The sequence below is a fragment of the Syngnathus leptorhynchus genome, chromosome 6, assembly GCF_054491065.1.
Source record: "Syngnathus leptorhynchus isolate UIUO chromosome 6, UIUO_Slep, whole genome shotgun sequence".
NCBI classification, from domain to species: domain Eukaryota; kingdom Metazoa; phylum Chordata; class Actinopteri; order Syngnathiformes; family Syngnathidae; genus Syngnathus; species Syngnathus leptorhynchus.
The window spans coordinates 1,475,532-1,497,938 of NC_141200.1; the positions used below are offsets into that span (position 1 = coordinate 1,475,532).

Sequence of the window (22,407 nt, forward strand, 5' to 3'; positions counted from 1 at the left end):
CACTCACTCACACTCACTCACTCACTCACACACTCACACACTCACTCACTCACTCACTCACTCACTCACTCACTCACTCACTCACTCACTCACTCACTCACTCACTCACTCACCTGTTCAGTTGGTGAACGGGAAACGCAATTCACGACTGGTTCGTGAACGGGAAGTTACGTCATTTTCTTCTTCGTTTTGTTTTACGGCAAGGTGGCACCAGCTTCGATGCGCGTTACCGACACCTACTGGTTAAAGTCATATGAACTGAAAAAAGAAAAAAACCAAATCACTTTAGGAAGTGATTCGTTCACTGAAAAGATTCGTTCTTATAAACGAATCGTTCACTCACGAGCCAACACTCGTAGCCAGTGCTCACTCGTCAATCATGGCGTTTTGAAAACTTTCGACGCGTCGGAAGTTCCTGAACTGAAATGTCCTTCACCACAAGGCTACAGGTCCGGCTCTTTTCACATCCCTCCCAAGCCGATACATCGGCGGATATCCAATCAGGGACAGAAAATGCCACTCCACTCTCGTAACGATCGTTGTTACGCACGCTACCCCGGCGAAAGATGCTAACTTCAGCTAGGCTAGCCACTTTTGCCAAGTTAGCAACGTAGCTAACCTTTGGCTCTTTCGCGACGTCCATGTCCCTAAGTAAAGCGAAACGCCCTCTTCAAATAATAACGCGCCTGTTTTAATCTATCTATCCATAATGTGGCGTTTTCTGCGGTACTGCGTCAGCCACTGGCTGCAAGCGGCGATGAGCCGACTTGACGTTCAAGGGGAGGGGAGCGTGTGGTCTTCGGTCCGCTGCCTGGGCTACATGTCCGGCCTCAACCTGCTGGTGGCGCTGTGCCTGGGCCTGTTCGTCCGCTGGGAGGAGACGGCCGACGCCACGCTGCTGGTCATCTTCATCTTGGCTCTGCTCGTCCTGCCGCTGGCCGGCGGCTTGTACTGCTACTTGGGCACGGAGCGGCTCAGCCTCAGCCTCCTGCATCTTTGGTTCGGCTTCCTTCTGGGTCTCCTGTGCTTCGTCAACAGCCCCGAGCTGGAAGGCAACATCAAGGAGGAGGTGGCCAACGGTCTGCTGCTATCCAGCGTGTCCCTGAGGACTCTGTGGGCTCTGCTGGAGAGGATGCTGGGCTACGTCAGGCACCGGCCCGCCTTCCTCACCTCGGCCGAGCGGCTTCAGCTGACGGGCTTCGCCGCCGCCAGCACGGCGCTGCTTCTCCACAAAGCGCTGAGCGTCACGGTGCTGGCCGTTGCCCTCTCCGCCGTGGTGGTGGCCCTCAGAATGAAAGCCATTCTGGCGCTGACCAACCTGGCGTGCTTCGTGGCCATCGGCGGCGACTTCTTCCTCGCCAGCCTCGGAGTCCGGACCAACGCGTTTGCCCTGGGATGCTTCTTCGGGCTGCTGGTGTGCGAGCCGTTGCTGGACGTTTACTTCAGCGGCCTCTCGGTGACCGAGCGCTGGGAGCCCTTCCTGCACCGGAGGGGCTTGTGGCGCCGCCTCACCCTGCTGCTTTTGCTGCTTCTGGAGGTCACCTTCGTCGTCGTGGCGGCGCAGGTGCTGGCTCGCCTGGACCGTTGGTACCTGACCATCCCGGCGTTGGCGGCGTGCACGCTTTTCTGGGCCGTCTGCCACTTGGTGTTCTTCATCAGCCTGTGGGGCTTTCACAGCAAGCTGAGCGATTGCCAGAGGGTTTGCCTGAGCCAGGCTTGCGGGGGCAGCGGGCTGGATAAGATCATGGCCTCCAAGGGCATGAGGCACTTTTGCCTCATCTGCGAGCGCCTGCTGCGCTTTACGCTGGTGTCCACCGTCGCCCTCGCCGCTCTCTCCTGGCAGGTGAGGGGCAGCGGCTTTTATGGATCCGCATGTGATCCGGTTGTCCTGTTTGAGAAGTTCACGTGGCTGAGCTTTGTGTTTTGTTGCACCCAGGCGTCCAGCAGCATCTTCTTGAGCACCTTCCTGCTGGTTCTCCCTCTGGAGTGCGTCTTTCACGGCCTGTTCCACGAGCTGGGCAGCAGCCTGGGAGGAACGTGCGTGGGCTACGCCGTGGTCGTCCCCACCAACTACTGCAGGTACGTATTGCATTGTCAAAGGTTTCAGCCCCAAAAAGATTGGATTGAAAACAAATCACCCCAAGAATCCACATTAAAATGTGACTTTTCCACGCAGCCCCGACGGGCAGCCTGTGCTGCTGCCCCCCGAGCAGGTGCAGCAGCTCAACCTGCGCTCCACGGCCATGCTGAGCAACATCCAGCGTTTCTTGGCCCAGCACCTCATCGAGACGTTCGGCTGCGACTACTCCACCGGCGGCGTCACTCTGGAGGCGCTGCAGGCCAAGCTCAAGTCCTTCATGGATCTGCGCACCGCCGACGGGCCGCGCCACGACACCTACCTGCTCTTCTACAGCGGGCACACGCATCGCAGCGGGGAGTGGGCGCTGGCAGGTCTGTCGCTATCATGATGTCACACTTGGGTCCGGGCGTCAAGTCTTCTCGACTCCTTTTTCTTTGATCGATTTCAATCCGAGTTAACTTCTTTGTCTCTCGAAGGCGGGGACACGCTCGGTCTGGATCAGCTGTTGGACTGGTGGAGGGAGAAGAACGGCACCTTCCCCTCCCGCCTCATCCTGGTGCTGGACTGCGACCACTCGTCGGCCACGGTGAAGGCAGCGCGGCGGGTGGACGGCGTGCACGTGGCCGTGCAAGGCGCCACGTCGACTCGGCCCGCCGAGCTACAGCGGGGGGACTTCCTGTCGCACTGGGTGGCGTACAACTGCGAGGGCGGCGTCCCGTGGTCGCGGCGGGGCGGGGCGCCGCCGGCCATCTACGGCGTGTCCCGCCGCTGGGGCGACTACACGCTGCACCTGCCCACCGGCGACGACCTCACCGACCACTGGAGGGCCTACTTCCCCCGGGTCACCTACCCGCTGGTCCGCCTGGCCTTGTGGTGCGGTGGGCTCAGCCTGCTGTGGCCCTGCAGCGCCTGCCTCAGGTGCCTCAAGAGGGTCAAGCTCAACTGGTTTCCTCCTGCCGTTCTGGACACCGGACAAGGCTTCAAACTGGTCCGATCTTAGACGGGGAAACCGCTTACAGCCTTTTCGGTTCCATCGGCAGCTTTTCTTCTTACCATTTTGTTACTGACCACAAACTATAACTGGGGCTTACTTGTTCTTCCCCAGTCAACCAAGATTCGCTCCAATTTTGTGACCATCAAGGTCAAGCAATGTAGAAAATTGTGCCAGTTGGAGGCTTGATGCTAGTTTGCACTTGTTTTTTTTTTTTTTGTATGGGTTTACAATGTTTAGCAAATGTATTGGACCAGAAAACACCATCCGGCATCTTGAAGCGCTTGAACTTTAATTCGCTGCCATCATCATGACATAATAATGTGTTTTGCTATTTATTTTTCCTTCTCTTGAAAAGGAATAACTATATTTTAGCATTAAAAATACGATTGGTGTTTAAAAGCAAACTGGCATATCAACAAAACGTACAGATGCCGTGTGGCCTCAAGCTTGCATGGGCGGGTCCAATACATCTCTTAAGCATTAATTGCTCACATTTGTCAAATACAAATTCCCAATGTGCCTTTTTTGAACTGTGATGACGCCAAAGTGTTGCTGATCTTTGCACACATTTAAACACCAAAGTGCTTTATCAAGAGCTAAGAAGACCTCAACCAGCCTTTTTAACAAATTTTTTAAAATATATTTCTAATATTGTATCCTTACACTTGATTCAATGACTCTCACAGTTAGGTTTTTGGGATGGGAAAAGTAAAAATTAAACTGTGGATGCTTCACATTTTTGTTGGGTTTCAAAGTACCGTATTTTTCGGACTATAAGTCGCTCCGGAGTATAAGTCGCACCAGCCATAAAATGCACAATAAAGGGAAAAGAAAAAAATATAAATTGCACTTTGGGGGCAAATTTGTCAAAATCCAACACCAAGAACAGACATGAACCAGCAACAACAGGCTAAACGATACGGTATGCTAACGTGACATATACACAAACGAGGAGCTGAGAACGGGCCTGACGTAACATTCAGAGTTATTCAAATAACTATTACATAAATAACATGTTTACCAAACCATCTGTGTCACTCCAATTTATGAAGCTAAGCAAAGTTACAAGCTACAACACAGCTATAACCTACGCTACAAAGCTATATATAAAGTATATATCAAATAACTATCATATAACAACAATATTATCAAACCATCTGTGTCACTCCTAATCATTAAATCCATCGATCAAATTCCTCGTCCAACGCGCGCACGCCGCACAGATCTAGTATATACATAACTATATTGTAGCGTTAAAGTACCAGGAAAGACGTGGGTTTGGTAAACAGCTCTGTATTTAGTTCAACGAGCCAACAACTACTGAACTGTAATGATAAAAACATATACAAGTTGCAACAAAAAATAAAATACATCAAATAACTATAACATAAATACGTTTTTCAAACCTTGTGTCACTCCAAATCATTAAATCTTTCAAACGCGGGGCCCTTCGTCATCCCGTGATGAATCCTTTGTCCTTATGTAAACAACCGTCGCGCTGCTGACGTCACTTGCGGTTCAAATGACAGTAATCCCTTGCTACATCGCGGTTCGTTTATCGCTGTTTCACAACATCGCGCATTTTCGAAGGTTTGTGAAAAAATTCACATATAAGTCGCTCTCCCACCCAAACTATGAAAAAAAAAACGCGACCTTTAGTACGAAAATTACAGTAGCTTTTTATTGACACAGAATCAAATGAAACAATCCTCCAGCTTTGAGCTTGTTGTGTGTATTTTATTGTAAACACAACAGCAGCATCTCTCAGGTTAGTTACGTTTTTTGACCAGTGTACAAATGGAGACAAAAAAACAACAAAAGAAAACCCGAACTTGGCTTTCAACATCAAATTAGTATTCAGGATTCTATATTACTATTTTGTTTACATTTAGTGTTCATGGCTTCACTTAAATCCAAAATGACAACCATAAACAAAGCATTCAAAATAGCAAAAAGGGTTGTTATTGCAAGTTCAATGGTGACTAAGTGAAAAAAAACGGAATAGAACAGAATAAGACTCACAGCTACGGAATGTAATGAAGCTAAATAAGGTGCAAATATTTGGTACTTGAAAAAGTCTAAATGTGTTTTATGGCTTGAGCAACAAAAGCTCTCCAAGCGTTTGGTCTGTGAATTGTTGATTCAAGTAAGAGGACACCTTTTTGTGAGCAAGGTGAGCACTTGCGAAGCACATTCGTAACCCTGCCAACGTGCTAAGCCCACAACAAAGAAAACCTCCGCGCAACCATTACAAAAACCTCCCAGGTGCTCAAAAGTATCATGAGCTCAGTTATGGCGCTTGGAAAACACAAAAAAAAAAATCAACCACAAGATATTCAAATGTAAAAAAAAAACCCTTTGTTTTTATGTTTAAAGCAAGCTTCCACAACCGCTGAGCAGAGTGTGATTGTCATGATGGTGTTTGGATATTTAACACTGTACAATCTAGTCTTGGACAAGGACAGGAAATTGCCCCTAAAGGATCCCTACCCTACCACACTAAGTAGCTTAACACGTTTCAGCAGTTACTTGGAGGATGAACCTGAAATGCATCTGAAGGACTTTGGAGAAAAAGCTGGAGTGATTTTTTTTTTTTTTTCAACCAACATTAAAGTAAGGTGAGTAATCATTTGCGAGGAGCAGAAAAAAAAGTTCCAGTTTTGAAAACCATGATTCATGTCATCATTGTTGTTCATCTATCCTTGAGATTTTTCTTTGGTGGTAAAACGAGTTAAGTGAGAACTAGAGGCAGCTGACGTAATGGTGCAATGCCTGCCAAATGGATTCATATTTCAATAAAGCCACTTACATATCGCACTTATGAAAATGCAGATTATGCACAAGCTAAAAAAGCGTTGAGGGTAATACCAGAGAGAGAGAGAGAGAGAGATACATTTTCTCCATTACTGCTCGTAACTTAGCCAGCTCGAGTTCTCATTTTACATTTGGGGACAATTCCTGACACAAAACAAAGTGAAGTTTACTTAAATACTCACACAGTTTGGGAGATTTGGATTTGAGGTAAAGCAAAAACAAACAAAAAACCCACCTAATTGACCTTTTGAAAGCGCTCGTCAACTGTTCAGTGTTTTACTACTTTTTGCACGAGTTGGCGCTCTGCAACGAGGAGCTGAACATGTTTGGTAATTGTCAGGAAACAGCGTTCAGACGCCCAGTGCTGGACGCACGTCCAACTCCATCGTCTTCGTCCCAAAACGTTGCATATAAATAAAGAAAAAGTTCCATGTATGAATCCCCCCCCAAAAAAAGAAAATGGCCGGGGCGGCCGCGTCAGTCTTTGCGTGGTGCTTTGTTTCGTCGTTGTCGCCCGCTCAGGACTTCCTGTGGCGCAGGGCGTCAGAGAGGCCGTTGAGTTTGCTGCGGCCCGAGGTGGCGCCGTTGCCTAGGGGGCGCTCTCGCTCGGCGGGCTCCTCCTGCTTGCGCCGCCGCGTCTCCTTGTAGCGGAGGGTGATGTCACTGCAGTCGGGATCGAAAAGGTTCGACTATTCAGCAATTTACAAAATAAATCGGCTTCATCTACGTTTCAATCCAAACAGCCTTTTCCTCACCGGATGAAGAAGCGCCACAGCGTCCACACGAGGATGACGAGGAGGCCCAGCAACCAGCACTGCATGATGAAGAAGGGAATGGGCAGCATGATGGTGTTGGGGTCGTACTTGAGCACGATGAGGAACTCGGTGACGGTGATGGCCGCCACCAGCCACGCCTGCTGGCCCAGCTTCTTGTAGAACTTCCTGTCGGCCGTAAACAAGAGAAGCGCGCTTGTCGGACGGGCGTGCGAGGAAAGCTGGCCGCCATTCGGACTCGCTGGCACTCACGGGTCGTCCATGAAGTCGTAGATCTCCCTCATGGCCACGCCCCCCACGTTCACAAAAAACACCAGTCGCAGCAGCACCAGGTAATGTTCCGGAGGCATCCACAGCACAAACTTCAGGTAGAAGGTGTTCAGCTCGGCCAGCAGGAACTTAAAACAGATGACAATAAATTTGAAAACAGCACAAAGGCCGGACAAAAGATGCTCTTCAAACCTACCATGAATATGATGCCTAACACGGCGAGCCAGCGACGAAGGTTGGACGCCGGCTTCCACTCGAACTTCACCCAGCTGTACGGCGTGAATTGGAAGGCGATGCGCTTGATCTTGCCCCTGGAAAAAAAAATAAAAATAAACACCACCGTGCTCCAGTAGTCTTCTTTCAAACAAAAGAGGACTGCTAAAATAAATTTCTACTTGTAAGTGGGAATGTGCCACAGGCCCTGCCACTGGTAAGGCTTCATGGATAGCCAGGCCAGCGTCTTCATGCCACAGTAGATGCCGAGACTGTTACACAGGAGCACGTCCATGATCCACTGGGAAGAAAAAAAAAAAGTTGATTACATGCAATAAATAAAAAAAAACATGCAAGCAAAAACAAGTGCACCTACGTGGTCCCACCAGCATTCAGAGAAATTGGGCAACTGGTGCTCCAGGCTGTACTCCAAGAACTCAAACATGACACTAATGATCATGCACATCCACCAATCCCGAATCATCAGCGTCTCAGGGAAAGAAAAAAAAAAAAAAACCCTAAACTAATTCCACCTGTGGGACGGTTACGGGAGGGCGGCCTGAGCAGGGCTTAGCTATTAGCTTACCTTGATGTACCACCCCAGGAAGTGAGCCGGAACAAAGCCGTCCATCTTGTCCTGCCGGGGAAAAAAAAAAACACATGCTTCCAATATAATGATGTGTGGAGAAGATGGAATGGGCAATCAAACAAAAGATTTGTACCCAAACATTGTGGAACGGGTCGCTGGTATTGCCCGGATCGTAGAAGAGGCAATTTCCTCCGTAATCTCGTTCGGGAAGGGGAACGCCCAGTTTGGGGTCGATGTACTTCATGAACTGTCGCCCGTCGTGCACCGTCTAGATGGAAATGACATTTGGAATTTGAGCTGAAACAAGAGCACGGCTCCTTCTACAAGAGCTAAGAAAATGGTTTTCATTTCACCTGAAAGAGGATGAAGATGAGGAAGAGCTCATAGACGACAGTCACGCAGAGCCAGAAGCGCCAATAGGCTGCGTGCGGACACACACAAAAACACTTTGTTTCCAATATTTGGAGAAACCTGATTTGGAAGCAGCAAATTACAACTCTTGGACAAACATTGCGAGAATACATTTCTTCTGTCCAACCAGTTCTTGTGTAGGAGCTCGAGAGACGTTGTGAGAAATGCAAACAAGTATATTCATCACACTGACCCAGCGGGAGATACAGGTTTGCGCCTTCTGAAATCCCGCCGGGTATTTTTTTTCCCCGCGACATGTAACGAGGTGAACGACGAGCCAAAAAAAAAAAAAACTCCTCGACGATGTCTTCTGGTTCATAAAAAGAAGCGGGCAGGAAATGTAAAGCCTTGAAAATGAACATGGTGTTTTGTGGGCACACCCAGCCATCTGCATTTCTCGATGGAGCTTCAGGAAGTCCCGGAGATAAGAAAGTTGCCGTTAGAAAGGAAACGCGTTTGGCTACATTGGAGTGTCGAAAGTGACGGGCGCGCCTTTCTGCCGCAAAGAAGGAGTGATTAACGAGGGTGGTTTGGATGATGTCTGGAAAACAAACCGCACTGGTGTTCCAAACCCAATTCGATTTTATAGATAACAACCGACGCCGCATATAAAATGCTCTACGTGCAATGAAAATTTGACATGCAAAGACAATTCCAAAACAAAACAAAACAGAGGCCTCGAAATTGAACCCTGTGGACACAGAACGGATGTCAACAATGGCTTAAAAAAACAAAAAAAACTTCCTTCTCTGCCTTCTCCTCTTGCTCTTAACTATGCGGCAATGAAATCTAGTATAGCTTTTGTCAAAACAACATCATAACAATCATCATAATTGACAGCGGTCTGCTTTAAACGTGCCGAGCCGCACCGGTTTGATTTCATGCTAGCTAACCAGCTCGACCATCCACACAAATTGAGATCCTTTGATAAAATGGAAGTGCGGAAAGTGAAAACAACTGCAGGTGTTGGGCTCAAGCCAAATGTGACCAAATTGCGGGTCTGTTTTTTTTTTTTATACAAGTTAGGAAATGAAAGAATGATTCCAAATGGCTTCCCCCCCCTTTCCCATATGGGGTGTGAACTTTTGTTACCTGGATGCGGGCGAGTGAAGGGTCCATCTTTTGCTTGTGTGACCCCAAAACAGAGGAAGACGAGGATGCTGGCCACGATCCCCCTAAAGGAGACGACGGGAGAAGGACAATTTCCATAAATTGAGGGATTTATCTTTTGACTTGTCTTTCTGGCCGACTTGGAGTGCGAGTCGAGAACCTCTTGGTATTGAAGGCCGTGTCCTGCGGCGTCTCCTCCAGCAGCGTGACGTATACCAGAGCGCAGGTCAAGATGAACAGAACGGTGACGGTGTGGGCCCGCCTGACAAAACAGAAGCCGCAAATTAAGAATTCTTGTCTGTAGAGGGCGTTTGAACCGGAGATATTCGTGGGGGGGGACAGTATTAGTATGAGTAGTAGTACGAAAAATACAGCAAATGATGACAGGCGAAATCAATGCCGTGTTGCTTGTTTGACTATGACGCAACTGTGCTGTCTTTCTGGTATGCCATATTGTGTACTAAGTGAAGTTTATTTTCCCTCGCTGGAAGAAGAGTGCCAAGCAAGCAAGCAAGCAGGCAGGCTGCTATTTCCCAACGCAAGCTCGACAGAATGTCAATTTTCCGGACTGACCACTTCTGCGCCAACAGCTGCAAGCACAAGCTACTATTCCACTTGACACTGTATGCAACGTCTTAAGATGAAACGGACAGATATCGACTTCGGGCTCGTTGCAAGAGAAAGCAACAACCGGCCTGCAACTTCTCAGTCTGACCAGTAGGGGAGAACGACGCTAACGGATTTAGATAAGAGATGACCAATAGAGTAGTGTGGATGGATTCTGTTTGCAAGTAAATCGACGGTTGCCGCGGCGACGTTGTGTGCCGAGCCGAGCTATAAAAGAAGTTAATGGGGGGGGGGGGAAGTCCAGAGCTACAGATGGTCTGTCTTTTTGCTAAATCGGGTGGTGTGAAATTGAGGAAAAAAAATAGGCTCAATAAAAGGTTGTCACGAGCAGAGAGCACTCACCAGAAAAACGTGTTGGTCCCGTCGTCATACACTTCGCACTCTGTGTTTTTCCGTTGCAGGCTCTCCCTGGAGCTCTGCTTGGTGAATTTGGCTTTAAGCGCCGAGCTCTGATCGGGGCAGCCGGGCTCCCCCGTGCCATTGTTGAGCGGCGGCGGCAGCGGCGGGGCCACGCAGCTCCTCCTGGCCTCCAGCTTCATGGCCACGCCGCGCCGCACCTCAAAAGGATCTGCCGTGCGGGTGAGACCGCTTTCCCTTTGACTTCTAAGGTGAGGCGTCACTGGCGGCACCCAAGCGACTGCGATGTGGAAGAAATGAGCGTTAGTCAACTGGGAGACGAGGAGGGAGGAGATAAGGAACCGCCTCCTACCGCAGCGCGCCAGGCGATTGCTTTTTTTTTTTCCCGAGAGATGGCTGACATTGGCGTGAGATCAATGTTCAGCTTGTTTATTTCAAACAGGCTTTTGGCTGTGTCACTGATTTCATCCGATAAATTTGCTTGATCTTGAGGCTGTTCCGGAAACGCCTCTGACCACCGCATCTGACTTGACGAAAACACGCCAGCCGCAAAGGTTGACTCGGGTCTACGTGACTTTGTTGAAGATGTTTCGTTTTTTAATCCAAATGTCTTTGAGGGTTTGAAAGATTCTTTTGGTCAATCTCGAGGCAACACTTAGAGGTAGGTCACCAAGAGTCCAGATCCAGTGTTGTGAAGGCTCTTCAAATCTAGTCATTCAAATAATTAGAAAACATGACGCAAGGCGCAAGTGAAACTGACTACCTGGCACTCAAACTACTCGCCTACCCAATAAACAAAATTAGAACAGCCCAGCTCTGTCTCGCAAATGTCATGGCCCCCCGTGTTTAAAGAACAACATCAACACATTTCCGCCAATTGTTCGTTCTCATGGAGCCTCATGACGATGATCATTGGGACTTTAAATGTCATGATTTATGTTTTGAATATCACAATAACTCCATTCAACTTCTACTTCTTCAAAATAACAAACAAGTGGTGTTGCACTTTTACTAACATCCATTCATGATTATGACTCCCGAGGGCAAGCATTAGAGTGATGGGATGAAAACCAATTTGACCTTTTCCCCCCACTCACAACGTCCTCCTGACATCACTTTTCACCCCTAACGACCGGGACGAAGAAACAACAACAACAACAACAACAACAACACCCTAATGACTCCCAGGGGTCACAGAACCATAAATAGAAACGCCACGCCTAATAAAAAAAAAAAAGTGACTTGAAGCCACCTAAAAGGTGAAACGTCAACAAATAGGAAAAGTCCAGCTGCCTTTGCGGTTATAGCGCAGACAACGCTAGTGTCGTTTTCGGGGTTGTTAACGATACGAATGTCACACGAGTGAATGTTCATGTAGGTGACTAAATGGCCGCATTTTCTCGAGTCAACTGAGAATCCTCGTCTCTTGTCTTATTAGCCTCGCTGGCTAATGCTACCATGCTGTTTGACCTTGCCTGCCAGGATTGTTGACTTCTCAGCCGCGGTTTTGAATGGCCAACGAACAATTTGATTAAGGCCGCGTTGGAGCGAGCGAGCGAGTGAGCTGTTGTCCAAACAAAAACGCTGACGTTCCATGAGTCATACTACCGTAATAGGGATACCTACCGAGTCAATGTGCAGCGTCGGTGGTTCTAGGCGGTTCGAACGCCACTCGGACTCCATCTATGCAAGCGTTTTAAACGCAAATGCCGTCAAACATCGATTTGGCAAGACAAGTTAAAAGCCGCGTTAGCGTGGACAAATCCAGCCAGTCTCAATAAGCGCTTGAGCCCAGACGACACAACCTCGTCGTCGTCGTCGTCACATGGGGCATTGGTAGGTAGGGCACTTACAGAAAGGAAGGCAACCGCCCCGGTTCAACCTTTCAAAATAAACGTCCCGATTACCGGAAGTCATCATCATGGGGTTTTATATTGAAATCATGCCCGTTTCTTTCGCGCTTGCCACCTGTTGTTGTTAAACCAAACATCCAAGTCAACAATACAAAAAAGAAAAACAAGGCACATCCAATGAATAAAGAAGACGTCAGGGCAGAACAATCAATAAGTCAGAGCAATTGAGGCTGTTGCATTCATTTATTGACAACTTTCTGCTCATTGACAAGATTTCTCTCTCTTGACAAATCTGTCGAGAGAAAAAAGGAACAAAACAAACACAAATGGCAAAAAGGACAAACACAGCGGTCAATGGCAAGATAGATCAAAGTCAGTTGCATTCCCTTGTCCCCTACAAAAATAAAGTAACACTGAAAGCAAGGCAAACATTTCCCCTTGTGATGGCACATACCGAATCATTCATCCATCCATCCATCCATCCATCCATCCATCCATCCATCCATCCATCCATCCATCCATCCATCCATCCATCCATCCATCCATCCATCCATCCATCCATCCATTTCAAAGAGGTCAAAATCCCAAAGCAGGATTATAGTACATGTAAAATCGGTACTGTGTGTTGCTTCTAAAAATCAACAGCACTCTCGTGATGCAACAGACAGTTGACAATTAGCCACTGCCAAGGGAGGTCATACAAATCAATCAATGTTGGGTGCTCGCTTGGACTTGTGAGGCAGTGTAAGATTGGGCTACAACCGACTGAGCCCATTTCAAGATTTTTCGGGCAACGCTTGGGATCGGTCCGATACGTGCGTGAGTGCTTAAGTGCAATGTGCATTGTGTGCGGCGCTTGCATTTCTCCATGATGGGGAAATACATCTTGGTGGAGCGCGACAGATGAGCTCGCTGTGCACGCTCCCCATTTGAAATCATCATCATCAGCACGGGATACAAAAAGAATGAATCCAAATGACAAGAGTGTGCTAGGTAGGGCTCAAATCGCCCGCTTGCTTCTCAACTCGTCCGCCGCGTCCACCTCAGCTCGTGCTTGTTCTCCAGGAACCCCTGAAGCTCAGCTGCTTCGCTCTGGTAACCGGGCCCGGCTCTACCCACGAATGCTGGCCAAATCAATCGCTTTGGCTGAGGAGAGAGAGAGAGAGAGATGTCGGCCACGTGAGATGGGCTGCCAAAGTCAAGTTGCCGAAGCAATTCAAAGTGTTCACACCTTTGCTCGTCCACTTGGACTTGCGCGAGTCTGTTTGTTCCGTTTTCACTGCTCAGCGCTGAAATCAAAAGCAAAAAAAAACAAGAGTTGAGCTCCGACTCTTCTCGCCACTCGGCTGCTCAACTGACGCAAGCTGAGGTACGTACTGGTGATCGAAGTGAAGGGGACTGCAGTTTGGACTCGCCTTTCATTTCTTAAGTCCAAAAAAAAATAAACGCACACACACAAATGCGTATCATTTGTTGTTCAACACAAAAGCACACGCATTTTATTTTGAAAGGCAAGCATGAGCATAATAGTTGTTTTTTTTAACGGTGTATTGACGGGTCAGAAAGTGCAGTGAGGAATAATGGCCACGTGAGGGCAGTATAAGACAAGCGTACATATACGTAAGCTTGAAGTAAAATGCGGTTTCTTTTTTTTGTGGGCAAATTGAAGTGTTCGATTTTCCATTGACATGTGTTGCTCAGGTCTATTTTAAGCTAAGCAAACGTTTCCAAGACAGTTGTTTGAAATCAACCATGTGTGAGTCTATTCATTTGATGTTTGGTTTGATAGGTGATATTAGAAGAGTTTGAATGAGCCACAGCCAAAAAAACAGTACGTCGAGGTTGGTGTTAGGCAGAAGAATAGAAAGAATACATACACATGTGAAGAAGCCTTAACATCTTCCATAACTTGGTATAGCTGATATTAAAAAAAAAAAACGTGTAAAAATAATCATTCTCACACAGATGATCAGAAAGACTTTACGAACCTTGGACAGATAATCCTCCATGTTGCCGCCGGCTCCTTCGGCCATAGGGTTGAGGATTCTGGAGGTCCGCATCCGGTACGGCGCTGCCATGGCGCTGGAGGTCGAAGCCACGGGGGCCGGCGCCGCTGAGGCGACCAGAGACTTGCAGCGCTCGCTGAGCAATTTGGAATTGGCTTCCGTCAGCCGACTGTTACTCCTGCAGACCTCGTGAGGAAAAGGAGCATTTGAGAAGACTCGCTCAAAATGGTGCTTTTGGAGACCGCCCGCCGTCCGTCCGTCCTCACTCACTCACTCACTCACTCACTCACTCACTCACTCACTCACTCACTCACTCACTCACTCACTCACTCACTCACACTTGTACCTTTTGAGGTCGTTGCTGAGGGACTTGCGCAGCCATTGCTCCTCTCTGTGCATCTGCCGGTAGCGCTTCAACTCTTTGTGCAAGGCGTCTCGCTGGGCGATGGTGTCGTGCTGGATGCTGCGAGCTCGTTTCAGTTCTCCTTCCAGTTCTTGGATCTTGGAGCGCAGGCTGACTTCGGTGGAGGCTTTAATCTGGTCCTGCGCCTCCTGCGTGGCTGCCTGGGACTGAGGGGAGAAGATCCGACCGAAAGCTGACTCGGTCTGGCCTTTTTTGCCGTGGGCCTCGGCGTCATCTTACCTGTAAGAAGAGGTTGACCTCGTGGATTTTTTTCTGTATTTCCTGTCGGGCCTTCTCCTCGATTTCCCGCCGGTACTGTTCGGTATTCCTGTGCTCCACCGTGTTCGTCTCTACTCGGCGTCGCAGGCTCTGCACCTCGTCTTCCAACTGGCTCTTATTTTTCTCCAGAAGGCCACGGAAGGACATTTGCCTCCTCAGCTCGGCTTGCAGCTCGTTCACCTGGTGTGGTTACAAAACGGCAAACGTGAGGCACGAGAAGCTGTCCGGATTTGACGCAGCGCATCGATGGAGGAAACAAACCTTATCCTTGATGATTTCACTTGCTTGGTGATCTCGCAATTTCCTCTTAGCGCCTTTAAGTAGAGCTCGTTGCCTGGATGCATTCAAACGGGGGAAATGTTCAAAGAATGTGGAAACTGACATCGAGTCGCGTGGCCTGGCTTGGCCTGGCTTGGCCTGGCTTGGCCTGGGGTGGCGCTGACCAGTACCTGTGCACGACTTCTTCCAGCTGTTTGATGGATATTTTGGCGGAGGCTGCGTCCGAGAGCGCCTCTTTATGTTTCTGAGCAGAGATGCAGAGTTGTTGCTCTCGTTCATCCAGACGACTCCTGAGAGTGACCACCTGCTTCTCGGCGTGGTTGCAATGGCATTCCCGTTCCTCCAACTACGTGACAAATTGCGAGCCTTAACAGCAATGTTTTTTTTTTGTTTTGTTTTTTTAAATACATCATTTGTCATATTTCCAATGTGTGATTTTTAGCGACACCACCGGCGCCAGGAAGAAAAAAAAAAAACAAGAGTGTTGACGTCGAATACCTTTCGTTTAAGCTTGTCGACTTCTTTGTGCAGTCGCGCTTTTTCTTCCTCCGCTTCGACGTGATATCGCTCGTGGAGCTCTAACGAAGCTTCACACTTTGACACCTTCACCAGTAAGTCGGCAAACTCGGCTTGCAACTGCTTCAGACTGGCCTGGAGCGGCAGAGACGACATTTAGACAAGGACGGGCCACTCGTGAAATCATTCCAAACGTGATGCGATGACCTCACACCTCTTTATCTTTTTTCTCCTCCTGTAATTGGTGGATGAATTCTCGAAGTTCGGCGGCCTTGGCGGCGAGATCCTGATTCCTGTCCTGCACCAGTTGGACTCTGTCTTCGCAGTCCGAACGCAGCTTGGCCAAAATTTCACTGAAACACTTTTGGGCGTCCGACACGGCGATGTCCTTTGCCACGCACATTTTTTGGCTCTCGTCCAACTTTTGCCGTAGCATGGCGCCTTCGCTTTGGGATTTGCTCAGCAGCTCCTGCGTGGCCTCCTGGCGCGCTCCGGCCCAGCTGACCAGCTCCTTCTCGGTCTGCAGAAGCCCTTCAAGCTCTTTCACGCGCGTGTTGACTTGGTCCGTCTTCCGCTGCAGGGTGGCGATGTGCGCATTCTTCTCCATCAGCTGCGCCTCCACTCGCTGTACGTCGTTCTCCAACGAGTTGCCCTGCGCCTTGGCCTTGGCCAGCTTCTGGGACAGTTTGTTGAAGGCTTCTCGTTGAACGGCCATCTCACCTGGGGAGATCAATTTGGGCGGGATGAATAAAAATCAAGTCAATACTTTTCCAGTACGAGCGAGCTCCGGCATTTACTGACTCGCGAGTTTGTCTCTCAGGCGCTGCTGCTCGTCCTTCTCTTGGAGCAGAACTTTCTCCATCTCCGTGCGAAGCTGCTCGGCTTCCGCCAGGCGGGCGTGGACGCCCTGAGTCTCGGCTTCCAAAACGCTGTGAGCCTGACACTGAGCTTCCAGTCGGGCGTTGGCGAGGGTCACTTCGCATTTCAATCCCGTAATCAGGTTGTTCCACTCCAAGACGCTTTGGGCGTGGTTGTCGCTGGTGAGCCGGAGATCTTGGCGAAGATCTTCCAGCTGCTCCTTGAGGGCTTCGTTCTCTTCGAGAAGGTCCTTTTGTTTGGTGCTGCTGTGCGCCTGGGTTACTTCCAGCTCGGTTCTCAGATGCTCCTAAAAGATGACAGGTTGCAGATGACTGGAAATTTGTTGGGATCCTTTTCGTGAGAATTGATTGATTGATTTCTTTCTTTTTGGGAGGAGGGGTTGAAAATTACCACGTTATGTTTGGTTCTTTTGTAGTCCTCTTCAATGGTCTGTTGCTTGCAGTCTTGACTCTTTAGTTTTTGCTGCAGTTGGGCATTTGTGCAGCGTTCCTGAGACAACTGCACATGGGCCTGTCGGAGGTCTTCTTCAAGCTGAGGGCGGATGAAACAAAAGTCACATGGCCGCCGCCAGATCCTCAAGAGCGTTTCAACAGTTGGATACGCTTCTTCCTCACCTTGCTTTTGTTGAGTTGGGCCATCCTGATGGTATTGAGGCAGTCTTCTTGCTGTTGCTTTGACGACGATCTGTTGACGGGAGAAATAAAAAGCAAGCTCGGGAGAGCTCAAAGATCACCAGACGATTGAACTTCTACCTGAGGTTGGCGAGTTCGGCTTCCATTTGCATGCGTTTATGCTCCATGACACATTGGTCGTCTTTGGCCTCCTCCATTTTGTTCTTCAACTGGGCCGTCTCCTCTTTTAGTTTGGTCACCTTGACAGTGCAGCCGTGATGGTCTTTGGATTTGAGGATGGGTTGCTTGATCGGTGGACTCACAAAGTCTTCCAGCTTCACCCTAAATTGGTTATCCACTGGGGAAAAAAGTCAATGACATCATGTACCCGTGAGTTTGGTATTAGAACCAGAATTTATTCGAGGCGATGACTTCAAGTTCAGAGGACGTGTAAGGAACTCACCTTCCTCCAGAGTCCCATCCGACGAGGACGTGATCTCATCAAGTTCTTCGGAGATCTCCATTTCGTCAACGCGCTGGTTGTAGGAACGAACGTAACACGAATTGAAGCTTTCCGCACCACAAACTGTATTGAAAAAAAAACATTTAATTGCTTACCTGTTTCTTCATCTTTTGTTTGGATTGCGACCTGCTGACAACAAACAGAGACATTTATTCTAGAATGTCGAGTTCATCTGAGCCAAAGTCATTTTGCATATCTACCTTCCTTCATCCTCCGAGCCATCACTCAAAGTGTCGTCGTTTGCAGGAAGATCTCGGTTGAGGGTGCCGGCTTTGCTGGAAGGAGCCTTGCTAACTAATTCCAGTTGCGAAATCTTCTCTGCGGCTTGCTCGTCCGGTTTGCTTGTTAGGGAGAATCGCTGCAACAGTGACGTGGTCTGTTTTCTGCTACGAAAACACAAGAACACAAAGCTCACCATCAAAGTCAAGCTGGGAAGAGCCATTCTACGCTTCGTTGACCCCCGACCCCGAAAGTAAATTTGGTCAATGCATTTTTTGATGGATTTGGGATTAAAAAAAAAATAATAATAATCCCAATTTAAATTCAACCATTCATTTTCTATACCCAGTGTCGTCATTTGGGTCGTGGGTGTGCTGTGGACTATCCAAGTTGTCATTGGGTGAGGATTCACCCTCGATTGGACGCCCATCATTGGAAGGGCCAAAATCGACATGACAGCATCCAAACCTACAAAGAAATTACAGGCTTCAATGAACCTAACGCGTGCTTCTGGGTGGGCGGGAGGAGTCCGCAGTCCCCACAGAGACGCCGTGCTAAGGCCAGAGCAGAAATGCAAGGCCTGAACCTCACAAGTGCCAACCACTCGTGCACCCACCCTACTGCCCCCGTTTTTAGGAATCTCAATTGATGAAATGTTGAGATTGAGATCAAAATAAAAGAAACACAGAATGAATAAATACATGAAAAATAAAGAATAGATCAAAGAAAAAACAAAACAGAATGAATCATGAAATAAAAAATGAATAAAGTAAAAAAATCAAACAGTAAATCATGAAATGAAAAATAAAAAACAACTAAATACATTTTCTAGCCATCTTTTGGGAGTGTGCGGCCAAATTTAACGTGCGAAGCGTGCATACCTTACTGTCGGCTTCTTTGAATTTAAAGAGGCCTCAGGTGGACTTGACATTTCCTTGTTCCTCAATAAACTGCCTTTGCGGTTCACGGAACTCTCAGCTTTCTCACTTGCATGTCCTTCTAATCTTCTGGCGCCAAGGTCAAAAGCAGTATTTCGATTTTTCACGGAAAGAAACTGAGAAGGCTCTTTGGCACCCTGAAAAAGCCACTACAAGAAAAGGTCAGAGGTCAGCGATCTCTTTCAATGCACACATTTCTACTAGCTTTACTTAAGCGTCATAAAAAGATTTAAGCGAGCTACTCAACATTCGTGACATTCAAACCTGGAAACAAAGTTGGTCATTACCAAAATGAGAACATGGTCTTCTTGTGCTCCTCCGCTCAAAAGAATGTTTTGGGTTTTTTTTCAAATAGAAAGGTAAATCACCGCTTGACTTTACCGAAATTAAATAACATTGATTATCAGTGAATGCTCAAAATATTGGCTTGAGCGATTTAAATAGACATTATCAACGGAGAAGACTTTTTTTTTCTCCAATATATTCCGACCCGAGGTATATACATACATATAAATAAATAAATAAATCCAATTTGCATGACTTATGACAGTCAGCCAGACACGTGCACGTTTTTTTTTTGGGCCAATCGCAAATGCCGTAAGCGCGCCCACTTCGACATAGAGGATCTGATGTGCTTTAAGTGATAGGGGATACCAAAAACTTTAAAGATCTGATATAAAGCAGTGACATCATCTTAATGATGTGGGCTCAAGTGTACCCTGTCCGAGAGATTCCTTCCGGCTGCCTTTGGAAACGCCTTGGCCTCCACAGAGGAACTGGAATATTCCGCGAATTCTTCAGAGTTCTGCGAAGCCACCGATCCTTCGGGTACAGTTCTTTTACTGGCGTTGCTGGCTTTATCCCATTCTGATGCAAAAAAGCGAGGTGTAATCGAACGAACACGACAAGTATGACGCTCGGCTGAACTTTTTGCTGAAAAATAAAAATTAAAACGATACAAGACGAGCGAAACTCACCTGAACCCGTTTCTTCGTTGTCTGTGAGAGAAGCAAAGACATACATGTTGAAGACAATAGCGCCTGCTTTGCCTATTGTGACTTATCGTGATTTTCCACTCACCAAACTTTTCAGTTTTTCCTTTATCCAATAGGGTCAAAAACTTCACCAAGTGGCTCATTTCACTCTGGTCACACACACCGAAAAATTAGAATCACCCAAATACAGAAATATCAATTCTTCTCATTTGTGCCTACATCTTTCCGTTTCAGTTCCTCTTTGTGTCCACCTGTAGAACTCCGTCGGTCAACACTTCCAACTACAGGAGTGAACACAAAACATAAAGTTGTCTTTGCAACACAAGTGAGCGTCACGAAATACTTACCATCTTTAATCGAGGCACGTTCCAGGGATTTGGACCTCCTTTTACTTGGGCTTGGCAAGCCCAGGTGGGAGGTGGCCGGTCTTCTCCTGTGCTCGGTAATGAGGATGCTACAGCTAGAGGACAAAATGAAACGTCACCGTGCTTGTGTCATGACAGATTTAAAAAAAAAAAAAAAAAAGCAAGCTCAACCTACGTGTCATGATATTCCAACTCGGCGTAGTTCTCAGCTGACTGTCCTTGGCTATCTTTTAGTTCAATGTTGGCTTTATACTTTAGGAGCAGTCGCACCATGTCGAAGTGTCCGTTAGCCGCGGCCAACATTAACGGCGACCTGTGGGTTAGTTTGGAGACGTCACTTGACAAGATGGGCTCATTGAAAAAAAGAGGCGTGTCACTGCTTTTTGCTTTCCGACCTCCGCTGTCTGTCCAAAATATTAACATTGGCACCTTTCTTCAGCAGAAACTCTGCCACTTCTATGTGGTCCTCTTGGACTGCCACAGTCAGGGGTGAAATGCCCTCCTGAAAAGAGCGTCAGAATTGAAATGACTCGGGTATGTGCGAATGACTGCCAAGGACGACGATAGACGTCAAATCTCCGTTTGAACAAGTTACGAGAACGTGCTCACCCGATTTTTGACGTTGATGTCAGCGCCGTGCTTCACGAGCAGGATGATGATGGAGAGTGACGGGATGCCCGAGGCCATATGTAAAGCTGTGTTTCCATCGGAGTCCACCAGGTTGGGGTCGGCTTTGTTTTCCAGGAGAATGTTGGCGCACAGATCATGTTGTTCTTGCACTGCCTGGTAAAATGAAGTCATACATTAGGAGGAAGAAAACCATCAATGACAAAGTAACAGAATGTGTTACAAGTCGATCCAAGCTTACCTTAATTAAAGGAGTTTTATTTTGTTTGTCACATAAATCGACCTGGGCATTTTTCTTGATCAGGAATCTCACCACTTCGACATTTCCACGGGTGCAAGCAAGGTGAAGTGCTGTTCTATAACAGGAGAGAAATATTAATATGGTGTATTTATTCTTTTTTTTTTTAAACCAAGCATTCTACCCACACTGACCTGTTGTGTTTGTCAAGCTGATTGATATCAACATTTTTGACAAGCTGCTCCAGCTTGGCCATATCACCTTGCCAGGCTGCCTTGTGAAACTTGCCCATCTCATTTTCTCTTATATCGCTGGCAGTCGTGGCTACGGAAGCGGAGTCACTTGCATCAACTGATGACTTCCATCTGGGGAACTTGAATAGTTTCTTCATCCTTACACAGCAGCAAAGCGATGCATTTGCTACTTAACTGCTGTTAAAGGATCACCGGTGGCGCCTCTCATCCCTGAATAGACAATACAATAGACAGATTGAGTTAAGGCCAAATGTTATTTTCAACAACAAAACACCATGATGATGTCATTTGCACACCAGCTTCCTCAGGTTGTATGTGGGAGTTCGGAGTGATATGGCAACAAAAAAAATAAAAATTATATAAAAATTATATAGCCTGCATTATGTGATACGTCCCAACAATGAAGCTAAGCTCTCAAATACCCGATTCACTAAACAGTTGGCGAGTCATTTTGGATTGATAGCTAGCTAATTTGCTAAAATATGCATTTTTCATGAATAAAACAAAGAATAAGAACAGAGATGCATTGCGTACATACCCACACTTTCCTAAAGTGAGCTGGATCGTCGCGGTACCGAAACTCTAAACTAGAGCTAGCTTTCGTGACCATTTTCATGATCAACCCCAAAAAAACAAACCCCGTCTTACTTTCTGTAACCCGTTTTTTGTTTTAACTTTTTCTTTTTTCTTTTTTGGTTTTTCAAATTTTACAACGATTGCAAATAAACAATCAAGCACGAAAATCTCAGACGCGTCATGAGGTCATTAGTATCGATGGCTTTATTGTCACACGAGTACACACATATAAATGACTCTACCGAGTGACGTCATTGAAAACGTCAAGGTTTTTTTTTTCAAGGGGCGAATGTTCACTTCTGTACATACTTTTGCCAAGGTAAGATGGTGGTTGGATTTTTACCTTGTAGTTTGCCCTCATTATCACCGGTGGCGTACTAGAACGCGCTTAGTTATTTTGCTCACCTGCTGTGTCACACAGGTAGAAAGACGACGAGACAACTACGTCGGCTTGAACAGTTGTCATCATAAGTCGGGTCATTACGTCATCACTCATTATGGCGGGCTTTCCCGGACCTTCATTTTTGGAACTTTTATGGAAGATACCATGTTTGCGTGTGGGGGGATGGCCCAATTTACAAAGATTTTTGTCACGTGTCGTCCCGGAA

At 47.4% G+C, this 22,407-nt stretch overlaps 3 protein-coding genes across 10 annotated transcripts; 1 reads left to right on the top strand and 2 right to left on the bottom strand.

Annotated features, from left to right (window-relative positions):
• Nucleotides 1-287: 287 nt before the first annotated feature.
• On the top strand, nt 288-4,336 carry tmem168b (transmembrane protein 168b). The gene is made up of 4 exons (XM_085914412.1): nt 288-1,843; nt 1,937-2,079; nt 2,177-2,451; nt 2,557-4,336. Exons 1-4 carry the CDS (start codon nt 710-712, stop codon nt 3,078-3,080), a joined length of 2,076 nt encoding a protein of 691 aa, XP_085770538.1. The 5' UTR covers nt 288-709; the 3' UTR covers nt 3,081-4,336.
• Nucleotides 4,337-4,790: 454 nt separating this feature from the next.
• ptdss2 (phosphatidylserine synthase 2) lies at nt 4,791-12,059 on the bottom strand. The gene is made up of 13 exons (XM_085914414.1): nt 11,865-12,059; nt 10,224-10,518; nt 9,415-9,516; nt 9,237-9,319; nt 8,087-8,154; nt 7,867-8,001; nt 7,731-7,781; nt 7,521-7,634; nt 7,327-7,445; nt 7,128-7,242; nt 6,914-7,059; nt 6,644-6,829; nt 4,791-6,551 (listed from the first exon to the last, which is right to left on the bottom strand). The coding sequence occupies exons 2-13, from the start codon at nt 10,418-10,420 to the stop codon at nt 6,407-6,409; spliced, it is 1,461 nt and encodes a 486-aa protein (XP_085770540.1). The 5' UTR covers nt 10,421-10,518; nt 11,865-12,059; the 3' UTR covers nt 4,791-6,406.
• A 266-nt stretch (nt 12,060-12,325) lies between these two features.
• Nucleotides 12,326-22,284, bottom strand: LOC147055132 (ankyrin repeat domain-containing protein 26-like). 8 transcript variants are annotated; one of them, XM_085914276.1, is made up of 31 exons: nt 22,205-22,284; nt 21,164-21,433; nt 20,973-21,087; nt 20,714-20,887; nt 20,500-20,606; nt 20,280-20,417; nt 20,087-20,199; nt 19,959-20,020; nt 19,825-19,888; nt 19,722-19,742; nt 19,463-19,611; nt 18,688-18,893; nt 18,152-18,274; nt 17,788-17,973; nt 17,683-17,716; nt 17,528-17,600; nt 17,206-17,422; nt 17,068-17,137; nt 16,844-16,984; nt 16,376-16,739; nt 15,789-16,294; nt 15,557-15,709; nt 15,229-15,404; nt 15,041-15,113; nt 14,741-14,959; nt 14,444-14,667; nt 14,080-14,275; nt 13,969-14,009; nt 13,469-13,515; nt 13,323-13,380; nt 12,326-13,237 (listed from the first exon to the last, which is right to left on the bottom strand). In XM_085914276.1, exons 2-31 carry the CDS (start codon nt 21,358-21,360, stop codon nt 13,225-13,227), a joined length of 4,260 nt encoding a protein of 1,419 aa, XP_085770402.1. In that variant the 5' UTR covers nt 21,361-21,433; nt 22,205-22,284; the 3' UTR covers nt 12,326-13,224. The 8 variants fall into 8 exon arrangements, 7 of the variants coding, with proteins under 7 accessions (XP_085770402.1, XP_085770401.1, XP_085770403.1 ...); XM_085914275.1 differs by having other exon boundaries at nt 22,143-22,284; XM_085914277.1 differs by lacking the exon at nt 22,205-22,284 and adding an exon at nt 21,762-22,115 and having other exon boundaries at nt 17,683-17,713.
• Nucleotides 22,285-22,407: the final 123 nt, after the last annotated feature.